General features: G+C 41.1%; 1 protein-coding gene across 7 annotated transcripts in view; it reads left to right on the top strand.

Annotated features, from left to right (window-relative positions):
• The window catches only part of LOC138757224 (probable E3 ubiquitin-protein ligase HERC1), a 309739-nt gene that overhangs the window by 227745 nt on the left and 58666 nt on the right, over nt 1-23328 (top strand). For all 7 annotated transcript variants that reach the window (XM_069924220.1, XM_069924216.1, XM_069924219.1 and 4 more), the window contains exons 54-60: nt 3300-3427; nt 6695-6901; nt 14106-14236; nt 17795-17994; nt 20492-20600; nt 20724-20870; nt 21254-21355. In XM_069924220.1, coding sequence (XP_069780321.1) covers nt 3300-3427; nt 6695-6901; nt 14106-14236; nt 17795-17994; nt 20492-20600; nt 20724-20870; nt 21254-21355 — 1024 coding nt within the window. The remainder of the gene's footprint in view (nt 1-3299; nt 3428-6694; nt 6902-14105; nt 14237-17794; nt 17995-20491; nt 20601-20723; nt 20871-21253; nt 21356-23328) is intronic.

Here is a 23328-nt window from a genome sequence, read left to right as displayed (position 1 = left end):
TTGTCCACTCCTTCCTCCCCACCAATCATCCCCTTGGTACCTACTACTGTGACTGCAGGAGATGCTCCACTTGCGCCCATTCCTCCTCTCTCACCTCCATTTTCAGGGCCCCTTTCAAGTGAAGCCACATTTCACTTGTGAATCTGGAGGGTTCATCTACTGCATCTGGTGCTCCCGTTGTGGTCTCCTTTAAATCGGAGTGACTGGGCGCAGAATGGGAGATTGCTTTGTTGAGCACCTCGGCTCTGTCTGTTGCAATAGTATGGATCTCCCAGTGGCCACCGATTTCAATTCCCATTCCCTTGCTGACATGATTGTCCATGGTCTCTTGCACTGCCAGACTGAGACCACTGGCATATTGAAGGAGTAACACCTCATCTTCCAATTAGGCACCGTCTAACCAGATGTTGTTAATGTAGACTTCCCTGACTTTCCACCGCCCCCCACCCTACCACTCCATCACATGTCTCTCCCTTTTCTTGTCTCCTTTTGTACAAATGTGATAAGTTTTTATCATATCCAATTAGCATCTTTGGTTGGTCTGGATTCCTCCCCCAATCAACATTGTCTGAATTCTGGGATTTCCTGCTTCTGGCTCATTCTGCTTATTCCTTGAAGAAGGGCTCAGCCCCAAAACATCAAAAATATATCTGCTTTTTATGGACGCTGGAAAGATTGACTTGAGTTTCTCCAGCATCTTGGTGTGTTACAACATTCACAGCATCTTCAGACATTCGCGATTCACTTGAATATATTTTGATTCATTTTGTTGTTTGAATAAGTCATAAATTACAAGGAGTATAGACTTCAATTGAATCCTCGTCTCCAGTGCCATTTGCAAAGTGTTTGCCTATTCTCCACGTAACTGTATGAGTTTCCTCCAAATGCACTAGTTGCCTTCTGTGCTGCAGTATTGATTGGTCAATTGGCCTCTACAGGTTGTACCTAATGTGCAGCTGGGTGACAGAATTGATGAGAATGTGGGGAGAATAGAGTAGAGGGAATAGAGTGGCTGATTTAGATTCCCCTGTACACCAGTTTTAGAGTTGATGGGCCAAATGACTTGCTACTATGAAGGAAATTTAGAATGAATCGGTTATGTCAAAGCTTTTCCCTTCGGAGGAAACATAGTATCAAAAATTTAAGGATAGAAGTAAGAGATTTAGAAATGTTTCATCTAAATGGTTCAAATCTGAAATGTACTTTCTGAAGGTGGTATTTGAATGAGTGCTTGAAGTAGTGTCTAAAGCTACTTGATGATCGATGCAGATTAAAATGTGCTGATGGTCTGGTCTGTGCATCATGCTTTAGACCTTCTACCCTAATCTCTGAACTTACATTCTGATTCCCACCCTCCCTGCCAAACTAGTTTAAATCCTCCCAAACACCTCTATCAAACATGCCCGCCAGGATATTTATCCCCTCCAGGTCAGGTACAGCCCATGCTTTTTGTACAGGTCAGACCTTCACTAGAAGAGATCCCAATCATCCACAAATCTGAACCCTGCCCCTAGCACCAACTCTTCAGCCATTCATTCATCTGCCACAGCTTCCTGTTCCTACCTTATCTGGTGCATGGCACAGGCAACAATCCTGAGATTACCACCCTTGACGTTCTACTTTTTAACTTCTTTCCTAACTCCCTATATACTCTCTTCAGGACCTCATCCCTACTTCTATCTCTGTCATGAGTCCTCACATGGGCCACGACTTCTAGCTGCTCGCCCTTCCTTCCAGAATGCTATGAATTTGATTAGAGATGTCCCTGACCCTGGCATCAGATGGATGACTTCAATTCCCCATTAAGTGCATGGGTTTGGATCTAGCAGCCCTGCCCCACTTTAACTAACTCACTCTCAGTTCTAAAAGAGTCTGCAAAGATCATGGGAACTGAGAAACATACACATTCGCAGGAGAGAGTATGGTAAATTAAAATAACTGCTTGTCTTCAACTTGTCAATTTTATGAGATCTCCAGGACCTGAAGAAACTAGGTAACTAAAGAGAAAAGAGCACTGGTAAATCCATCAGTTAATCCCCTTTCGAGTTTCTCCTGTAAATTTACTCCTGTAAATCTGATATAACACATTGAATCCATCTTATCTGGATTTATCTACATGGGTATCATTTATTTGACCCCACCTCCTTTGACTCCATCATTCTGTCTTCCAATTTCCTTACTGATCATTTCAGTCCCTCCCACCAATCCAGAATGTTGATCCCTTTGAGTTGCCAGCAATTTCATATGGTTAAGAACTTCCCATTTTTGAAATAAAAATTGGCCGACCCCATGATGTTGTTATGGCGTGAAAGTGTTCCCTGAAGCCAAAAAGGCCATGGGGACTTGGCCTGGAATCCACAGCCAACTTCAATAGAAGTGGCCTGTGATGTTACCACAGCATTTACATGAACTTAGAACTGCAGTAGAAGATGATGACCAAGAGCAGCATTTCAGAGACTGGGCTGAAGAGCAAAGATAAAAATGTAATGCTGCTAGTGTGAACCCATGAACCACAGCCTGATTTACCCTGGAGTCAGATATTAAAGGGCCTGCCTGGGCATGAGGCCAGTAGCCTCAGGACCAGTCTGAGTCTGGCACTGGGGATCAATTTAATGACTTTAGAAAATGGGAAGTGTATATCATCTTAGAAGATTATATCAATTATCTATTTCTAAATATCCTAAAATGTCTCTCTCGAACTGGCTTCTGAATAAAGAAGACATACTTTGAAGTATGCAGTCTTTTCAAAAAGTAGCCTGAGTTCAGGCATATTCCTTTTTATTCACTATCACATTTAAGATTATTTCACACAATGTCCATGGAAATATTTTGGCTCAAATAAACCTGTGCTCTTCCAGGTTCTCCTGTTCCTTTGCCTGGTTTTGTGTGGCCCATGTTTTCTGGTCTTGGGTCCAAAGTCCAGCCCATAATCTGTCCATAACTATTGGAATTCAATACGCTTTTGGTAACACAAATTCCATCTAACCTTTGAAATCTTCACTCCTCCAATCAATCCATTTTTTCCAGCCGATTCTATCCTCCCTCCACTCCACTTCCCGAATTATCATGCCACAAGCTGGGGTTCTAACCTCTTAATCTGAGAAAGGGGAACAGAGACAAATTTAATAATTCCAATTAAATTTACAAAGATGTGGAAATTCTTTCTTATGACTTTTTCAGATTGGTCCGAACCCTTCCCATAATAAAAGGGACATTTTGTATTGTTTAGCATATTAAGATGAGATCTATCTTTGCAATTTTTTATCCTTATTTTTTTCCCCATTCCTTGAATGTGTCAGTGAGGACTCGGAGAAAGCCCAATGTAGTCCTACATGTGACTTCAATTTGTCTTCTGTACACTGGAGTGCAAATGGCAGATTTGTGGCAACTTCACAAGACAAAATTGTCAATGTATATCAGGTTGACGGTAAGAAATCTTATTACTTATGTACTTTGCATACTTGTTTCTTTTGTAGCATTAATTTCATAATATTAATACAGTGATTTTTAAATATCAAAATCTTTTTTTTTTTACAATGGATTTACAGCACAGGAATAATACATTCATCGTAACAGATCCCTATTGGCGTTTGTGCTCTACATAAATTTCCCTTTATTTTCTGTCTTATAACCACATCAGCTTATCCTTCAAATCCATTTCCTTGGCTTCTACTTAAATTCATCAATTTGAGACCCTTCAGTCACCTATTACAGTAGCGAATATCATTATCAAGCCAGTTTTCGGATTCAAAAAAACTTCCTTCGAATTCTCTTTTAGATTTATAGATCAATGTCAACCTTAATAGTTGCATTAAAAATATATTCTCTGCAATTTCCTTCTCAAGGGCTTCCATAATCTTAAAGATATTTTTACAGTTACTCCTCAGTGCTCCTTCATATTGTTCAATTCTCCTGACAAGTGTAACATCTCAATTTTGTTATAATTCCAGTAAAGCTTCTCTTTACTGTCTTCATTCCTCCTCATTCATATTATGATACAGAGAGCAGCATAGTTCACTCCTCCAGTTGTCAACCAACCAAGGTTGCAGAAATTGCTGCAAAGTTGTAAATTACGCAATAAACATGGTAGAGGCATCATTAATAAGGAGGTATGTGCTTATTTTGTGGAAAGGAGTTTTAAAATGGATCTGAGAACTAAGCTTTTTATGCAGAGAGTGATTCATATCTGTAACATGGTTCCAGATGAGATGGTGGGATAAAATACAATCACAATGTTGAAGAGATGCAGGCATTAAATGGGAAAGGCATGGCCTAGTTAACCAAAGGGCTAATTTTTATATTGAGAATGATCTGATGTTGAAAAATGGGAAATATAATTTAATTTTTAAGAAACAAACTTTTGTTCATTGACTACTTTAAAGTTTGTCGCTCTGGCCATTTAGATTTCATGGGATCCAAGGTGAAACAACAGGTTGGATAGAAAATTGGCTTCATGGAAGGAAACAAAGGGTGTGATGGTGGAAGGTTGTTTTTTTTTTGGACTTGAAGATTGTGGTGTGCCATAGGGTTTGGTGCTGGGTCCATTACTGTTTGTCATCTATTTCAATGATTTAGATGAAAACATACATGGCATTATTATCATGTTTATGGAGTGTCTGGTATTGTATATAGTGAAGACGGTTGCCAAAGATTGCAGCAGAATCTTGATCATTTGTGCAGGTGGGCAGAGGAATGGTTGATAGAATTTAATACAAAGAATTTTGAGGTGTTGCATCTTGGGAGACCTAACATGGGTAGCACCTAAACAGTGAACATCAGGGATGTGGAGAGTGTCATAGAGCAGAGAGGTCTAGGAGTACAGGTATACAGTACATTGAAAGTGATATCACAGGTAGGGTGCTCAAAAAGGCTTTTGATGCATTGGCCTTTATCAGTCAGAGTATTGAGGAGAGAAATTACAATGTCATGTTGTAGTTGTATAAGACTTTGGTGAAGCCTCATTTGGAATATTGTGTTCAGTTTTCGTTACCGTGCTGCAAGAAAGAAGTTGTCAAGCTGGAGAGGGTGCAGTGAAGATTTACGGGGATGATGCCAGAACTCCAAAGCCTCAGCTGTAAGGAGAGGTTGAACAGGCTAGGGTTTTATTCTGTGGAACAAAGGATAAGGGATGATCTCATAAAGATATACAAAATCAAGAGAGAAATGGATTGAGTGAACCCTCTGAGACTTTTGCCCAGATTAAGGGTATTGTTACGAGCCCAGAGGACTCCAAAATCCAGCCGCAACAGAAATTCACCAAGACAATGGTTACGTGAACAAAAAAATGTTTTAAATTTTCTTCATACATAATAATATTAATATTTAACTTATTACTATTAATTTAACTCCTTTCTAAGTGCATGTGTATATAATGTGTTCAGGAAAGTTCTTTGTTTCACTGTTCAATCATTTACTTTCCACTTCTCCCAGTTCAGTGGTAATTTTTCAAAATTTAACATTTAAAATATTCACCAGGCTCTGGTGCTTTAACTTAAATTGTTACTGTTCAGGAAAGTTCTTGTTAGTTTCAGAGAGAGATATTTGTTGTTCATTGGACACACAAAAACTGATCTCCTTCAATCAGCCATAATTGTATTAACTTATTCTGTAACAGTATCAGTAGCCAGAGGACATTGGTTTAATGTGAAGGGAGAGAAATCTAACAGGAACCTGAGGGGTAACTTTTTTAGTGGTGACTGTATGGAACAGGATGCCGGTTGAGGGAGGTGCATTTGCAATGTTTATAAAAATAAAATTGGACAGATACATAGATAGGATAGGTTTAGAGTCTGTTTTTTAGGAGTCTGATGCTCAAGGGGTAACAGTTGTTCCTGAACCTAGTGATATGAGTCCCGTGACACCTAAACCTCTTTCCTGATGGCAGCAGTGGGAACAGCTGGTCAAACTGACATAGTCATTACACAAATGCTGCATTGAGGTTTCAAATGGTTTTAATGTTCAACATAAAGTCTTAACTGTGGGCAAAAAAATAACATGATTATTTTTAAAACTGCAATTGTTGGAAATCTGAAACAAAAGCAGAAAAATGCTGGAAGCATTCATCAAACAAGGGAACTTGCTTAGAAAAAAAGTTTCTGGGATCCTTTCTCAGAAAATGATTGCTCTTTTAGTAAATCTATCTGGTCATGCCAAAGAGGAGTGGTCTTGTACATTTGAAAGCAAAGAATGGATATTGCTTAGAAAGATAGTGTTCATTTATTTATTTATTAAATTAACTGATCCAATGTGCCTGCTGCAGCAGTGCTTTATCAGTGCTCCACCAGGTTCAGGAACAGCTGCTACCACTCCATCAGACTCCTCAACAAGAAACTCAATCAGGCACTCATTTAAGGACTCTTACTTTTGCACTTCATTGTTTGTTTGTTGTTCTCTCTAGTGCATAGTTGTGCACATTTGTTTAGTTGTTTATATGAGTGGTAATTATGTCTGCCCACAGGAAAAGGAATCTCCAGGTTATGTGATGACATATATGTACTCTGACAATAAATCTGATTCTCTGAGACTTTTATTTTGAATGTGTCTTTATTTTTGTGTGTAGATTTTTCTCAGTATTCCTTCATGTATTTGTACCTTTTCTATATCTGGTATTTTCCTCTTTCTTTTCTGAAGACTTCAATCTCTCCAGTATACCCTGTCACTCTTAAAAGTTGATAATTTTATATTTCTTTCAAAGGAAATAATATCCATATGAGAATTCAGCCTTCCTGGGTAACTGCTTTGACGTGGGCTGATGTCCAAGCACCATTCTTAAGTAAAGACAGCAGCAAACAACCAGAGGTTCTGATAGTAGGACGCCTGGATGGATCAATCGGCTGTATCGAAGCTACAGAGGATATTGTTTCTGATACGATCGACCTAGTGCATTGTCAGAGAAAAGATGGTAGGTTTTAAATAATGGTAACATGAACATTCATCTGATGGTTGAAAACAATCCTACATTTCAGCAGCTGCCACAGACATTTTTGTAATTATAGTCTAATCTTTTCATGAGTCAGTCTTCATAAGCAGCACCATCTTAGCTTTGGCCTTCGATTTAGCACATTTTTTTCTTTTTTTAACATTATTTTTATTAAATTTAGCATATAAGCATAAATACAAAATTTACGATTATATAATAATTCATTTGTATATGGGTAAGTACGCACAATGAAAAGTACATTTTTTAAATTGAATTGAACCTTTATTTCTAAGATGAAACTGATCTTAATCCTAACCTTTGCCGTCACTCCAAACAAAAATGGAGAAATAGAGAAGATAAAAGATATTGAACAGAATGGGGGAAAAAATGGTGGTACTTAAAAAAAATATATCGGTAGTCCTCAATAAAGTAGAAATTCACCCAGTCCAAATTAAAGAAATCCCAGATTGGTTCGTGGTAGACATTGCAGTCTTTGGCCTCATTTTTCTAATTCTCCTCATGTAGGAATGATATCAAAGTTCTAGAGCATTGCAAATGTTAGATCCTTAATTTATAAGGAACAAAAAATATAAGATTGTCAATTAAAAGACAGACACCGGTGGTAAGAAAACTTTGAAATTATAATCTGAGCTAATACTATCTTGGTCAAGAATAAGGTAATAAATGACAGTTGGCCTTGATTTGAAAAAGAAAAATGTGCTGGACTAAGTATTTATTTGAAGAAATGCAGTTGTTTGGGGTATTGTGGTTGATCCTCCCATGGGCTTTCAGAATGAGAATGATTAATATTAAAGCCATTGGATTAATATTAAAGCCATTGGATTAAATGACTATAATTGAGGGAATATGAAGTTAACAGAGGGGCAGAAAGCAGAATGAACAGTTGCTTTTCAGACTGGAAAGAAGAACAGAGCACTGACTGTCAGAGATCTGTGTTGGTATCATTGCTTCTTTGGGCTTGGATATAAGGAGACATAGTTCCAAAATTCCAAGGTGACAGACATCAGTAAATTGTAGACAGCAAAAGAACCGGAGAAGTGACATTCAGAATTTAATCCAGGTAAATTTGAAAAGATGCTCTATGGTGAAAAATGAGGAAAGGTATTATAAAAGACAACTTTTAATGAGGTGAGGGGTTCAGAGACTTTGAGATACAAGTGTACAATTGTTTAAAGAGCAGTTGGAGACAGTGACCAGGGAAGATGTTTTGCGACATGAAGAAAATATAAGGATCAAATGTAATTATTTGTAAAGTATAATTATTGCACTTTTTTTCATCTAAACACCAATATGAGGAACTTGTGCTAAAACTTCATAATTAACACTGTGTCTCACAACTGGAGTGCTATGTTGAATTCAGGGCATGGAGTGCTATGTTGAATTCAGGGCATGAGAAAAGATTTTGAACAGTGATGTCAGAAGTGAAATATTTCTGCCAAGTGGACAAAGAAATGTGACTATCCCTTGAACAGAGAAGATTTATTAGTACCATCCAAAATTATGAATGATTGTTCCAGACCAAATAATGAGAAACTATTTCTAATAGAACTGATGACAACCAAAGGACATAGATTTGCACAGTCCCATAAATAGACCACACCCATACTGTCAACTGTCCAGAATAGGAAGAAGTGGCTTGTATTTTCAGATTTTTTAATGGCATGGATTTTGCCATCAGTGATAAAATGACGGTGCTTGTCACTGGCCTTAACAAATTTTTTCTATTAAGATCTGGTGATCACACTGAAGAAACATTTCCAATGACTTGTTGCTGTCAGTTTTAGTAGCTTTATAGCATTCATCAATAGCAATGTCATTAGATAATCTGATCAGCCCACAGCATTAAAGAAGGCTTCCAACAGCAAATCAGAAAATTAAAAATACAGCTTCTAAATAACTTTTTTTAGAAACATTTTGGAATGAAATATAGCTTGAAATGTACATGCTTAACATCGAAGCTAAAATAACAAACGTTTAACAAGATGTATGTTTTTTATAAGAAGGGTGAATGTGAGCTTGCAGGCGCCTCAGATTGAAGAGACTGCCATCCGTGCGGTACCGGATGTAAACAGCGCCTTCATTGTTGGGGTCTTTCATGGCTTGGTTCAGCATCATGCTGAAGAAGATTGAAAAGAGGGAGAGCAGCAGCGGCCCCGGCCCCGGTCCGGGCGAAGGGTAGACGGCGGCGGCCCCGATACAGGCAGGAGCAAGGGGGAGACGGCGGCCCCGGCCTCAGTCGAGTGAGGCAGGCGGAGGCCCCGGTCCGGGCAGGGAGTGGGAGGCAGCGGCCCCGGCCCAGGCGGCGGCCCCAGTCCAGGCACAGGGAGAGCAGCAGCGGCCCCGGCCCCGGTCCGGGCGAAGGGTAGGCGGCGGCGGCCCCGATCCGGGCAGAGAGTGGGAGGCGGCAGCCCCAGTCCAGGCACAGGGTGAGCTGCGGCGGCCTCGGCCCCGGTCCGGGCAGTATGGACCGACCTAGGAGGGGAGGCAGGCCCCTCCAGCCCGGGTAAGAAACCTGCATAGGAGAAGGCCACTCCGATATAAAACCTACGACCCAAGGACCTCGCTGCCACGTCCCAGCTTGCTTGGCCACGGCACACGAACCATGGGTGTAAAGGGTGGGGCCAGTACTGCGCACACTGCACTCCACCTAAAAGCTCCTTTGCGCAGGCCCGAGGACAGGTCCACGTCCTCCCCCTCCACGTCCTCCCCCTCCACGCCCTCCCCCTCCACGTCCTCCCCCTCAAAAGATGCTCACAAACTCAAGCTAGCATGCTGGAACATCAGAACCATGCTAGACAAGGCTGACAGCCACCGACCTGAACGTCAGTCTGCCCTCATCGCACATGAACTCCTCAAACTTGACATCGACATAGCCGCTCTCAGTGAAGTCCGCCTGGCAGATGTAGGCAGCCTCCAAGAACGCGGCGCGGGCTACACACTCTACTGGTCTGGCATGCCTTCGGATGAACGACGCCTATCTGGTGTAGGCTTCATGGTCAAGAGCTTCATTGCCTCCAAACTCGAAAACCTTCCGACAGGCCACTCGGACCGGATCATGTCCATGCGACTCCCGCTTCAAAACAAGCGTCACATCACCCTCATCAGTGTCTATGCTCCAACCCTCCAGGCGGAACCAGCAGAAAAGGACAAGTTCTACACCGACCTGCACAACCTCATCCAACGCACCCCTACAGCCGACAAGGTTGTCATCCTGGGCGACTTCAACGCTCGTGTCGGCAAAGACTCAGAAACCTGGCCAGGAATCCTGGGCAAGCATGGCGTCGGCAAGTGCAATGACAATGAGCGCCTCCTGTTGGAGCTCTGCGCAGAACAGCGGCTTGTCATTACAAACACCCTTTTTCAGCAGAGGGACAGCCTTAAGACCACCTGGATGCATCCCCGATCCAAACACTGGCACCTCCTGGACTACATCCTGGTGCAAGAAAGTGACAAACGAGATGTGCTCCACACCAGGGTCATGCCTAGCGCGGAATGCCACACTGACCACCGGCTGGTTCGCTGCAAGCTCAACCTTCACTTCAAGCCAAAGCCCAGGAACAATAAAGCCCCCAGAAAGAGGTTCAATGTTGGAAACCTGCAGTCAGACGAAGCGAGAGGAAACTTCCAGGCAAACCTCAAAGCAAAGCTCGACGATGCAACCCGCCTCACAGACCCGTCCCCTGAAACCCTCAGGGATCAGTTGAAGACTACCATACTGCAATCCACTGAAGAGGTACTGGGCTTCTCCTCCAGGAAAAACAAGGACTGGTTTGACGAAAACAGCCAGGAAATCCAGGAGCTGCTGGCAAAGAAGCGAGCTGCCCACCAGGCTCACCTTACAAAGCCGTCCTGTCCAGAGAAGAAACAAGCCTTCCGTCGCGCATGCAGCCATCTTCAGCGCAAACTCCGGGAGATCCAAAATGAGTGGTGGACTAGCCTCGCCAAACGAACCCAGCTCAGCGCGGACATTGGCGACTTCAGGGGTTTCTACGAGGCTCTAAAGGCTGTGTACGGCCCCTCACCCCAAGTCCAAAGCCCGCTGCGCAGCTCAGACGGCAAAGTCCTCCTCAGCGACAAGATCTCCATCCTCAACCGATGGTCAGAACACTTCCAATCTCTTTTCAGTGCCAACCGCTCAGTCCAAGATTCCGCCCTGCTCCAGCTCCCTCAACAGCCCCTAAGGCTAGAGCTGGATGAGGTTCTCACCCTGGATGAGACATATAAGGCAATCGAACAACTGAAAAGTGGCAAAGCAGCAGATATGGATGGAATCCCCCCCAGAGGTCTGGAAGGCAGGCGGCAAAACTCTGCATGCCAAACTGCATGAGTTTTTCAAGCTTTGTTGGGACCAAGGAAAACTGCCTCAGGATCTTCGTGATGCCACCATCATCACCCTGTACAAAAACAAAGGCGAGAAATCAGACTGCTTAAACTACAGGGGAATCACGTTGCTCTCCATTGCAGGCAAAATCTTCGCTAGGGTTCTACTAAATAGAATAATACCTAGTGTCGCCGAGAATATTCTCCCAGAATCACAGTGCGGCTTTCGCGCAAACAGAGGAACTACTGACATGGTCTTTGCCCTCAGACAGCTCCAAGAAAAGTACAGAGAACAAAACAGAGGACTCTACATCACCTTTGTTGACCTCACCAAAGCCTTCGACACCGTGAGCAGGAAAGGGCTTTGGCAAATACTAGAGCGCATCGGATGTCCCCGAAAGTTCCTCAACATGATTATCCAACTGCACGAAAACCAACAAGGTCGGGTCAGATACAGCAATGAGCTCTCTGAACCCTTCTCCATTAACAATGGCGTGAAGCAAGGCTGTGTTCTCGCACCAACCCTCTTTTCAATCTTCTTCAGCATGATGCTGAACCAAGCCATGAAAGACCCCAACAATGAAGACGCTGTTTACATCCGGTACCGCACGGATGGCAGTCTCTTCAATCTGAGGCGCCTGCAAGCTCACACCAAGACACAAGAGAAACTTGTCCGTGAACTACTCTTTGCAGACGATGCCGCTTTAGTTGCCCATTCAGAGCCAGCTCTTCAGCGCTTGACGTCCTGCTTTGCGGAAACTGCCAAAATGTTTGGCCTGGAAGTCAGCCTGAAGAAAACTGAGGTCCTCCATCAGCCAGCTCCCCACCATGACTACCAGCCCCCCCACATCTCCATCGGGCACACAAAACTCAAAACGGTCAACCAGTTTACCTATCTCGGCTGCACCATTTCATCAGATGCAAGGATCGACAATGAGATAGACAACAGACTCGCCAAGGCAAGTAGCGCCTTTGGAAGACTACACAAAAGAGTCTGGAAAAACAACCAACTGAAAAACCTCACAAAGATAAGCGTATACAGAGCCGTTGTCCTCTACCGGCATCACCTACGGCTCCTAGAACGCTTCCACCAGCGTTGTCTCCGCTCCATCCTCAACATCCATTGGAGCGCTTTCATCCCTAACGTCGAAGTACTCGAGATGGCAGAGGTCGACAGCATCGAGTCCACGCTGCTGAAGATCCAGCTGCGCTGGATGGGTCACGTCTCCAGAATGGAGGACCATCGCCTTCCCAAGATTGTGTTATATGGCGAGCTCTCCACTGGCCACCGTGACAGAGGTGCACCAAAGAAAAGGTACAAGGACTGCCTAAAGAAATCTCTTGGTGCCTGCCACATTGACCACCGCCAGTGGGCTGATAACGCCTCAAACCGTGCATCTTGGCGCCTCACAGTTTGGCGGGCAGCAACCTCCTTTGAAGAAGACCGCAGAGCCCACCTCACTGACAAAAGGCAAAGGAGGAAAAACCCAACACCCAACCCCAACCAACCAATTTTCCCCTGCAGCCGCTGCAACAGTGTCTGCCTGTCCCGCATCGGACTTGTCAGCCACAAACGAGCCTGCAGCTGACGTGGACTTTTACCCCCCTCCATAAATCTTCGTCCGCGAAGCCAAGCCAAAGAAGAAAGGAATGTTGAAATCAGTACCTAAGACAATGTTACTAATGTTAAATTTCCTGTTTTAAAGTCTAATAGGTTGCTTATCAATGAATAAAGATTCCATCTGGGCACTCTCCAACCAGATGACATTAACATATATTCTTCTCCAGTTTCTGTTACACTTTCTCTCTCTCTCTTTCCCGCTACCTCTGTTTCCTCTAGCTTCCCACCCTTTCCCTCTCCATTCAAGAGCTACCCCTCCTCCCCTTCACCTCAGCTTTATTCCCTTCTGTCCTCCCACCATTATCCACCTTTGACCTCTTGCCTGTTGGTCTGTGCTCTGCCCCCTGCCCTTCTTCTCTCCTCACCTCTTCATTTTATTCAGGTGCCTGCCTGCTTTCTATTCAAACCTGGATGAAGGATTCAGACCCAAAACATTGGTTATATACTTTTTCCTTCATATCGATGCTACATGACCTGCTGAGGTTCTCCAGCACTTTTGTGTCTGCATAACGATTAGTACACTATTAAAGGCCCACAGTTCATACTACATTTGAAACAATTTCAGCTTCATTAGTTCTAAAAACATTTTTTAATGACTTTGGAAAAGATTGCAACACAGCATAACCCTTAAAAATAACATTGTTTACAAATTCTATATTTTCACATTTAACTTCTGAGCTATCATATGATGTTAATGAATATTTTTCCTATCAATTATAAATGTTTTGGTGTTTCATTGTACAAAGTTTGATCATTTTCAGTGTCACTTTTTAAAAATGTATTTATTCACTTTTTTTGCATCTGAAAAACCATGCAAGGTCAATATTTGTACCCCCCCTAATTGCCACTGGTGTGTGTTCACTGCCTTGAACTGATGCAGTCCTTCATTGGAGAGTAATCCCACAATGCCATTGGTTGTAAGTTCTATGATTTGGAGCCAATGTCAATGAAGGACTGGCCTTGTATTTACAAATCAAGATTGTGTGCAACTTAGAAAGGAACTTGAGAATATCTTATACTTTGAACAAAAACATTTCAAGATCGCATATTCATAACATAATATTGGCATAGATCTCAATTATTTATCAGATAATTGCGAGAAGATTCTTTTGCTTGCATGTATTTACATTCCTTTCTCAAATTAACTTTTGATGTATATATACATGCATTGTGATTTTCATGTTTTAAAACATCATAAGTATATATTTTTAATTTGTTATTCAGTTGCTGTTCAGTGCATTGCCTGGTACAGTGAAGGTAAACCAATGGCAGTTGGGTACTCTGATGGGAAAATTTTACTTGGAACAAGAGAGCCTAATAACATAGAAGAACCAGTACTATTCGATTCATTTCAGGTAAATCATATTTTTCTTCATTGTATATGCACAAAATTGTCTGAAAGAATAGCATTAAATATTTAGCAAAACATTCCAAAAGTTCACCTTCACTAAGTAAACCAGCAGGTTATTCTCATGGTTGAGGTGTGTTTTCATTCCAGCCACTGTTTCCAACTCATTGTTAATCACTTCTGCTCATTGCTCATCCTGCAGGACCTCTCCTTACACCATTCTTGTTCTGCCTCCTCCTATTGAACCTTTCTCTCGCCTGTACAATTTTGTGTTCCCCCTTCTGACACCTCTTCTCCTTTGCATCCATAGAAAAGACTTTCCTTTTACTCTATCACTCACCTTCAGCTCTGTATCAGCTTTTTTATTCCTCCTCTTATTAACTTCTTTCCTATCTCTTATTCTTTACCCTCCTGCTTTTCTCTCGTATTTTCAGTTCTGCCAAAGGGTCTGGCCCTAAAAAAGTTTTAAAAATTTAGTGCTGCCTGGCTTGCTGAATGCTTAGTTTTTCTTATTTTTACTCTTGTCTTTCCCAATTAATGGAGTCAGTTTAAATAAATACAAGTTTTTAAAGTTAGGAAATAACAGGCCATTTCAGCTCACGAGGCTATGCCAATTAACCTACACCCCCGGTACGTTTTGAACAGTCGGAGGAAACCGGAACCCCGGGGTAAAACCACACGCAGTCACAGGGAGAACATACTGTTACAAGATCAAACCAGCAATCACTCAGGGGTAAAGATAAACAATTACTTTATTAACAAAAAATTCACCTTCAAAATCCCCCCCTTTTATAACAATGCCTACTGGTTACTATACAAATTTCTATAACAGTGTAAAACTAATAAATTCCCCAGCCTAAATATAACATATGTAATTAAAGTCTAAGTTATATTTCCAACCAGCCCACAGAAAAACAAACACAAAACACACAAGACTCACAAAACTTCGATCTCAACCAAAGCAAAGATCATAAACAAAATTCAGTTTGTTTGAAGCCAAAAGATCTTTGATAGAGAGAGAGCACAAAATTCGAAGTTGTCTTGTGTTGCTTGCAGAGAGAGGAGCAACTGGCTTGGTCTGGATCCTTCTGGCTGCCTTCGGAATGTTCATCCTTTTTTGAAATCCCAACATTCTAAACTGTCCTCCAGACCATGACTCATGCTCTGGGCCTTCTTCCACCCCACAGCACCACCCAGTGGTGGTTTATCATCTAAGTCCAGAATTTTTTTTTCATTTTCTGCACATGCTCAGTCTGTCTCCCACTCTCTCAGCAGACCACCTTCACCTTGGCTCTCTAAGGCAAACTCACTTTTTAAGATAAAACCACACAGCACGTCGGTCAATACACAACACAGAACTCTGTAACAATACAAACTCCTTACAGACAGCACGAGATTCGAACCCCAGTCCTGATTGCTGATGCTGTAAAGGTGTTATGCTAACTGCTACGCCATCCATGCGGCCCTTTCAGAACCTTTTGAAAGGAGATGTGAAGTGGGTGCAAGATAGGTGCCCAATATTTTTTTAATCTCCATTCTACAATTACCTTTAATGTGGACATATATCCTGTCTGAATTTTTATTTTCTATTTTCACATGCTAATCTAAGTTCCTTTCTTTATAGGTTTTCTTTATTTTCCCTCTTTGGTCACCTTTTTATATTTCATTCTATGATTTAAGTGCTTCCTGTGATTTTTGCATTAAGTGTGACTGTAAGAGGCGCTTAGGCAATTCCTGCCAGTGGCGAATCTATCTTGCAGCAGGCAAAAAGAAATTTCATGTAATATGACATTTTTACTACTATGACAATAAATTGAATCTTGAATATTATTAGATCAATATGAATTGTATTTTAAATTTAAGATTAGTTTTAAATTCTTAATCCAATAAGTTATTTTCATATAACCCCTTTCCATTTGACAGAACTTGTTGATTTTTCCTTTGCATTTCCATCTTGAATTTGAAGACATCCCACAGTTAATACACTGTTTACTAATTTCTAGCATTTATTTTACGCCATTTTATGTATGAATAATCATTTCTGTTTGTGCATTAAACTCTACTTTGTAGTTATTCTTTTCCCATTTAAAAAATTCTTTACATTATTTACATTTAAATTCTCAAATTAAACCATAAATTTAGGAAATTTAGCTTTTCTATGCCATTCAAATCATGGCTGTTGTGTTTTTCCTTTGAACCCCATTCTCCTGCCTTCTCCCTTTAACCTTTGATGCAGGAACTAAACAAGAAATTATCAATTTCTGCTTTAAATATATCCAATAACTTGTCCTCCACAGCTGTCTATGGCAACAAATCCCACTGATTCACAACCATCTGGCTGAAAAATTATCTCCTCATATTTGTTCTAAAAGAGAATCATTTTATTTCAAGGCTGGTCATAGATTCTCCCACTACTGGAAATATATTCTACATCATAGTACAATAAAAAGTATGCAGATGCTTTGATTGTAGTTAAATTACAAAAATGCTGGAGGAACTCAGCCTTAATATATTGTAAAAATATATAATCAATGTTTCTGGCCTGAGCCCTTCTTCAAAGAATGAGCAAAGAGCAAGCAGTGGCCTGAATAAAAATTCTAGGGGAGAGGAGCACAGTTAAACAGGCAAAAGGTGACAGTTGGATTTTGGAGAGGGGAGGTGGAATTTGATTGGGAGAGGGAGTGTAGCTCTGTGAATGGAGAGCTGGAGGAAGAGAGACTGAGAGAGAGGGGAGAGAGAAAAAAAGGAGGCATAGGGAAAGAAAGAAATAGATGGAGAGGTAGAGAGCGGGCCTAATGGAAACCGGAGAAGTCGACGTTAATGCAATTTGCATGTGGTCTCAGTCTGGCGATCATGAGTTCATGGACAGACACATCATCAAAGGGGTGAGGAATTGAAATGGGTGGCCATGAGGAGATCCCCACCCTTGTGGCAGACAGAGAGAAGGTGCTTAATGAAGCGACCTCCTAGTCGGTGTCCAGCCTTTCCAATGTAGAGGAGGCCACAATTGGAGCACCAGATGCAGTAGATGATATTCCTCCTTGGCATCCTTTTCTCCAGCTCTGCAGTTCACAGAGCCGCACCCTTCCCCCAATTAATCCTCATCTTTCCTCTCCTGTTCTATATCCATGTCTAATTATTGCTTTTTGCTTGTTGGCCTATGATCCTCCTCCCCCAGCCTTTTTATTTAGTCATCTGCCTACTTTTTGCTCACAAGAAGGGTTTTATATCTTTACCTTCTATGGACAGTGTGAGACCTGCTGAGTTCCTCTGGCATTTTTGTGCTTTTTACTGGAAACATTTTTTTGTCCATTCTGCTTAATACTTTCAATATTCTTTTTCCAGTCTCTTTTTACAAAAATTCAACAGAACCAAAAATTAAAAACAAAAAATGCTGTATTCATCCCACCCCTTCCAGTCGCCCAGCCGTCTCCCCCAATCGCCAGTCCCCACTTGCCGGATTTTGGAGATTTCTGGATTTTAGATGTCCGGATAAAGGATCGTGTACATGTACTGGATATGTGTTACTCAATTTATTCTTTGTTCTCTTTTATTTCTGGTGAAGGAAAACATAACTGACCTGAAATGGGATCCAACTGGTCATCTACTGCTTGCAATTTCCAGAGAAGAAATGGTGAAAGTATGGGGGAGAATGGGCAATACCTGGCTTGCAGTTCAAACTCTTTTTCAGTCGGCATTGGTCAATACTTCAGCATGGTGCCCACTTCCAGGGAAAGGTTTTGATCCAAGACTAATGCTTGCAGTGTAAGTATCAACTTCTACACTGCCCATAAATTTACCTGGGCCATTTCTGCCATCTGTCTCCCCTTCATGAACTTGTGTCTCCATCTGAAGAGACAAACTTTTCTTTTATAAACCCATTGATTCCCACAACTACCTAAATTATACCTCATCTCACCCTGTCCTTGGTAAGGATGTAATCCCTTTCTCTCAATTTTGCCACCTCTATTCACAGGATGAGGCTTTCCACTCCAGAACATCTGAAATGCCCTTTTTTATGAACTTGGATTCCCCCTCTTAGATAAAGTCCATTCCTTATCTCCTTCATATGTTGTACTGCTGCCCTAATTCAATCTATCATCCTTTCATCCTCGCTTTCCACCAATATCAGTGTGGTCCTACCACCAGCCACATCTCCCCACCCCATCCTTATCAGCTTTTTGCAGGGATCACTCTCTCCTTGACTCCCTGATCTGTTCAACCCTCTTTTACCCCCCTGAGGTACTTTTCACTGTAATTGCAGAAAGTAAAAGCTTGTCCCTCCCCTCAGCTTCATCCAGGACCACACACAGACCTTTCAGTGAGGCAGAGATGAGATGTAGCAGCAGAAATAGGATATTCAGCCCATTGAGACTGCCCTGCCATTTAATCATGAGCTGATCCATTTTCACACTCTGTTCAGTGCCTAGCCTTCTCCCCATAAGCTTTGATGCCCTGGCTAATCAAGAACCTAGCAATCTCTGCCTTAAATACATCCAATGACCTGGCCTCCAAACCTCATGTGGCAATAAATTACATAGATTTACCACCCTCCAGCTGAAGAAAATCCTCCGCATCTCTGTTCAAAGTGAATGACATTCAATCCTGAAGTTGTGGCCTCTTGTCCTAGACTATCCGACCATGGGAAACAACCTTTCTACATCAACTCTGACCATGTCAACATTCAAAATGTTTCAATTAGATCCCCTTTCATTCTCCTAAATTCCAACAGGCCAAGAGCTGTCAAACACTCCTCGTATGATAACCCTTTCATGACCAGAATCATCCTTGTGAACTTCCTCTGAACCCTCTGCAAAATAAGCACATCCTTTCTTAAACGAGGTGCCCAAAAGTTCACAATACTCTAAGTGAAGTCTCACCAGTGCCTGATGAAGCCTCTGTATCACATCCCTGCTCATATATTTTATTCCTCTTGAAATGAATACCGACATGACATGTGCCTTCTTCATCACTGACTCAACATGCAAGATTACCTTTATGCTGTCTTGCACAAGGACTCCCAAGTCCCTTTGCAACTGGGTATTTTTACTTTTCTCCCCATTTAAAAAATAGTCTGCCTGTTTATTTTTTCTACCAAAGTGCAAGAATGTACACTTTCTGACATTGTATTTCATTTGTCATTTCTTTTCCCATTGTCAAAATATGTCTAAATCCTTTTTTAGTCATCCTGTTTCCTTAACACTACCTGCTCCTCCATGTACCTTTATATCACCTGCAAACCTTGCCACAAAATCAACCATTCCATAATCCAAATCATTAATATACAACATAAAAAGAAGTGACCCCAACAGTGGAACCCCACTAGCCACAAGCAGCCAACCAGAATATGATCCCCCTATTCCAACTCTCTACATCTTGCCAATCAGCCAATGCTCTACCTGCGTGAGTATGTTACTTGCTATACCGTGGTCTTTTATCTCGTTATGTACCCCCATGTGCACCACCTTGCTAAAATCCAAATACATAATGTCCACTGCATCTCCTTTATCTAGTTTGCTTGTCACCTCTGCAAAGAATTCCAGTAAGTTTACCAAGCAAGATTTTCCCTTGTATTCAACTCCAACATTTTCCAACCAGCTAGCCGGTCTTTAATTTCCTTTCTGCTGCCTCCTTCCCTTCTTGATATTTGTAATTTTCCAGTCCTCTGGTACCATATCAGAATCCATTGATACCTGAAAGATCATTACCAATGCCTCTGCTATCTCAACCACCACTTCTTTCAGAACCTGAGGGTGCAATCAATTTGGTCTGGGATAAGACTTATCCACCCTTAGACCATTCAACTTTCTGAGGGAAATAGTAACTGCACTCTCTTCCCTTCCCTGATACCCTTCGACATCTGCCACACGACTAATATCTTACACAATAAAGACTGATGCAAAATACTCATTTTAGTTCCTCTGCCATCTGATAGAGGTCTGAAGTGAGGAAATCCAGAAAATCAGGTGTGTCATTTTGGAGCCTATTGGGACAGGAAAAAGCTGCAGCTGCTGGAAATCTGAAATAAAATTCAAAAATGCTGCAAACACTCAGGTCAGGCAGCATCTGTGGAGGGAGAAACAGAGTTAAGGTTTCATTTCAACGAACTTTGTCAGGTGGGAAAGTGAGGACCTCCGAGAAGAAAATTGTTTTGAACAGAATATTCTGATGAAAGTCCAATAAACCTACTCTCAAATGTTTAAAGTAAAAATAAAAATAGACAATGACAATTTTCAACCGATTTTCTTTATTTTTGCACCAGGGGTTGTCGAAATGGTTTGGTTTATGTGTGGACGCTACCACAAGGTGGCACTGCAATTTCATTACCAAACCTCTTACATCCTTCAGATGTTCCAGAAAAGCAAGCTAAAGTAAGAAAAAAGAGTTTTTGTGCTGTTAATAAATAAAAGTTAAATTTTGAATGGCCATTTAACTCAAAAGAGTGCTATGTATTGCAATAATTATTTTCTCAATCAACTTTCCATTTAATGCAGGAGAGATTTCAGTTCAGAGGGAGAGCCAAATGTATGTTTCGTCTGAATGCTCACATAACAGCAGTGGTAGCAGTATCCTTCAGTGCCAATGGATTAATGCTTCTGTCTGGAGGAATTGGAGGGCTGATAAATATTTGGTCTCTGCTGGTAAGGATATTGCGACAGTTAAATTTTGATGCTTATATCCAAGGAAGCTGTGAGGAAAATGTGCAAAATAAAAATCTAGATTTGTGGGGACGTTTGTCAGGCAGCATCTATTTTTAAAAAAAAGATCAAAATTAACATTTCAGATGTAAAACCCTTACTCTGGTTGGTTCATGGTATGGGTTGGGTCAGATGAGGGTTAGGGTATGGTAGAAACAAGGGTCATGTTTGGTGGAGAAGGGATTGGATCATAATCTGCATTCTGATACATCCTTTGTTACATCTGAAATCTACATTCAATAGGAACATATTTAGCAACAATTACTGTGTCAAACAGCTTGCTGATTGAAAACAAATGTGCCTGTATCTTTTATCTTTCCTCTCAGGATGGTTCAGTTCTGCAGACAGTGGTAATTGGCCTAGGGTCAGTAGTCGGAGTAGCCTGGATTCCAGACATTGGAGTAACGGTATGCTCCAGCAGATCAAAGGTCGGTTGGTCACAGCTACTTTTTTGAAAAAAGAAAGCATGCCCAATATTATGGTACAAAGTTTAATATTATGATTGCAACAGCAAAGTTTTACCTCTCAAAGTCAAATATTTATTTTTTGATGTGCAGTCATAGGTACGGTAGAAAAGCTGTTAGTGACCCTTCAAAGCAGAGTATGTCTGAGTCTCCAGGGCCTTGGACATGACCTCCCAAGACTCTCTGGCCTTTCCCTCCCTCCTCATTTGAGGAGAGACATGAGAGGTCCCTGTGTTGGTGTGAGACTGCGTAGTCACTGGTTTGGCATGCAACAGTGAGGAGGACAGGTTCTACCTAACACGCGATTATAAATTGGGTGGACTTAGACTTCCAGTCTTTAAGTCATACTATTTATCAGCACAAGCAAGATTTTTATCATTCTTTGAAGAAGATAGTCCCTCTTCTTAGATCCGAATGGGATTGAATTCAAAAGAAGAAGAAACAGTGAAGGATTTTATTTCTAAGTGGAATGCTAAGCTATGAACAAAAAAGATAACCCTATATTAATACATATGATTAGAATATAGTGTATTGGGGAAAAACAGGTATATCATATGAACACCATGACGTAAAAATGTTTTGCTGCCTATGAATCTGGGTAACAAAATATTGAATTAATGGTATGTCAAAAGAATAAGATATATTGACAATTGTTATATGGAGGGATCGCAAGTCTTTTGAACAATTAAGAAATAAATATGGAGTAGCTAATGCAGTGGTTCCCAACCTTTTTCTTTTCATTCACATACCATTTTAAGTAATCCCTACGCAAGTGGTGTTCTGTGATTGGTAAGGGATTGCTTAAGGAGGTATGTGAGTGGGAAGGGAAGGGAAGGTTGAGAATCACTGCTCTAGATCCAATTATTTCTGAAATATTTTGCTTGAAAAAAATTATCATTGGCCTATTTCCTTTGGAGTTATGAATCCGTGCATATAACGATTAAAACTGTGGTTTTCAAACTTTTTCTTTCCACCCACATACCACCTTACTAATCATAGAGTACCTATGGCATAGGGAATACTTAAAGTGGTATGTGAGTGAAAAGAAAAAGGCTGAGAACCACTGAGCTAATAGGTCTTTTTTGTGTGTTTTCTCCAGTTGAGTTCATTCCTAAGAGAAAGATGGGGGCCAGGTTTAGCCCACCTAAAATTAGTGAAATGGAATGACGATTTGGCTGGGGAATACACCTAAATTTATAACTAAGATGTGCTGTGCTTTCCAAAATGAAAGTGTGAAACCAGGTTTACAGAGATCGAGAAAGAGATGGGAGTCAGATCTAGGTGTTGCAATAATGGAAAGATGTTCATCTGATTGGTGTTTGGATAGCATGACATCAATTATAAATGCAAGCTATGGATTAGTCCAATATAATTTTTTACACCAATTATATCTCACACCACAGAAGTTGCATAAATCAAAATCTGCAATATAAGAGATATGTTTTAGGTGTGGGATAGAAATAGGAGCGTTCTTACGTGGTCATGTGTGAAGGTGAGACATTTCTGTCAGAATATTACTGAAATATTAACAAAGATCACCTTCATGGGCAATCTGGAGCTTTACCTTTTAGGAAACTTCATTGAAATAAGTAATAAGCTAACAAAATTCCAAATATCATTTGTTAAAATAACCTTAGCAGTGGCTAAGAAATATGTTTTGTGATTACTTGGAAATCCAACTCCCCTCTACATATTGTACGATGGATAATTGCATACCCATTGAAAAAAATTACATACAACTTAAAGAACAAATATGAGATTTATTAAGATATGGCAGCCATATTTGGATCATATATGGGCCCAATTGTAATTATAAGTAATGAAAAGTATAATAATAATGCTGCTAAAGTATAAATGCAAGTGTCTTTCCCATATAAAACTTTTGCTGATCAACATAAATGTGAGCCCTGACAGTGTGTGGATTTATTCTGTGAAAG

This window comes from Narcine bancroftii, chromosome 3 (genome assembly GCF_036971445.1).
Source record: "Narcine bancroftii isolate sNarBan1 chromosome 3, sNarBan1.hap1, whole genome shotgun sequence".
Lineage (NCBI taxonomy): Eukaryota > Metazoa > Chordata > Chondrichthyes > Torpediniformes > Narcinidae > Narcine > Narcine bancroftii.
Note: the sequence above shows the minus strand (reverse complement) of the source record. Positions and strands in the feature narration are given on the sequence as shown.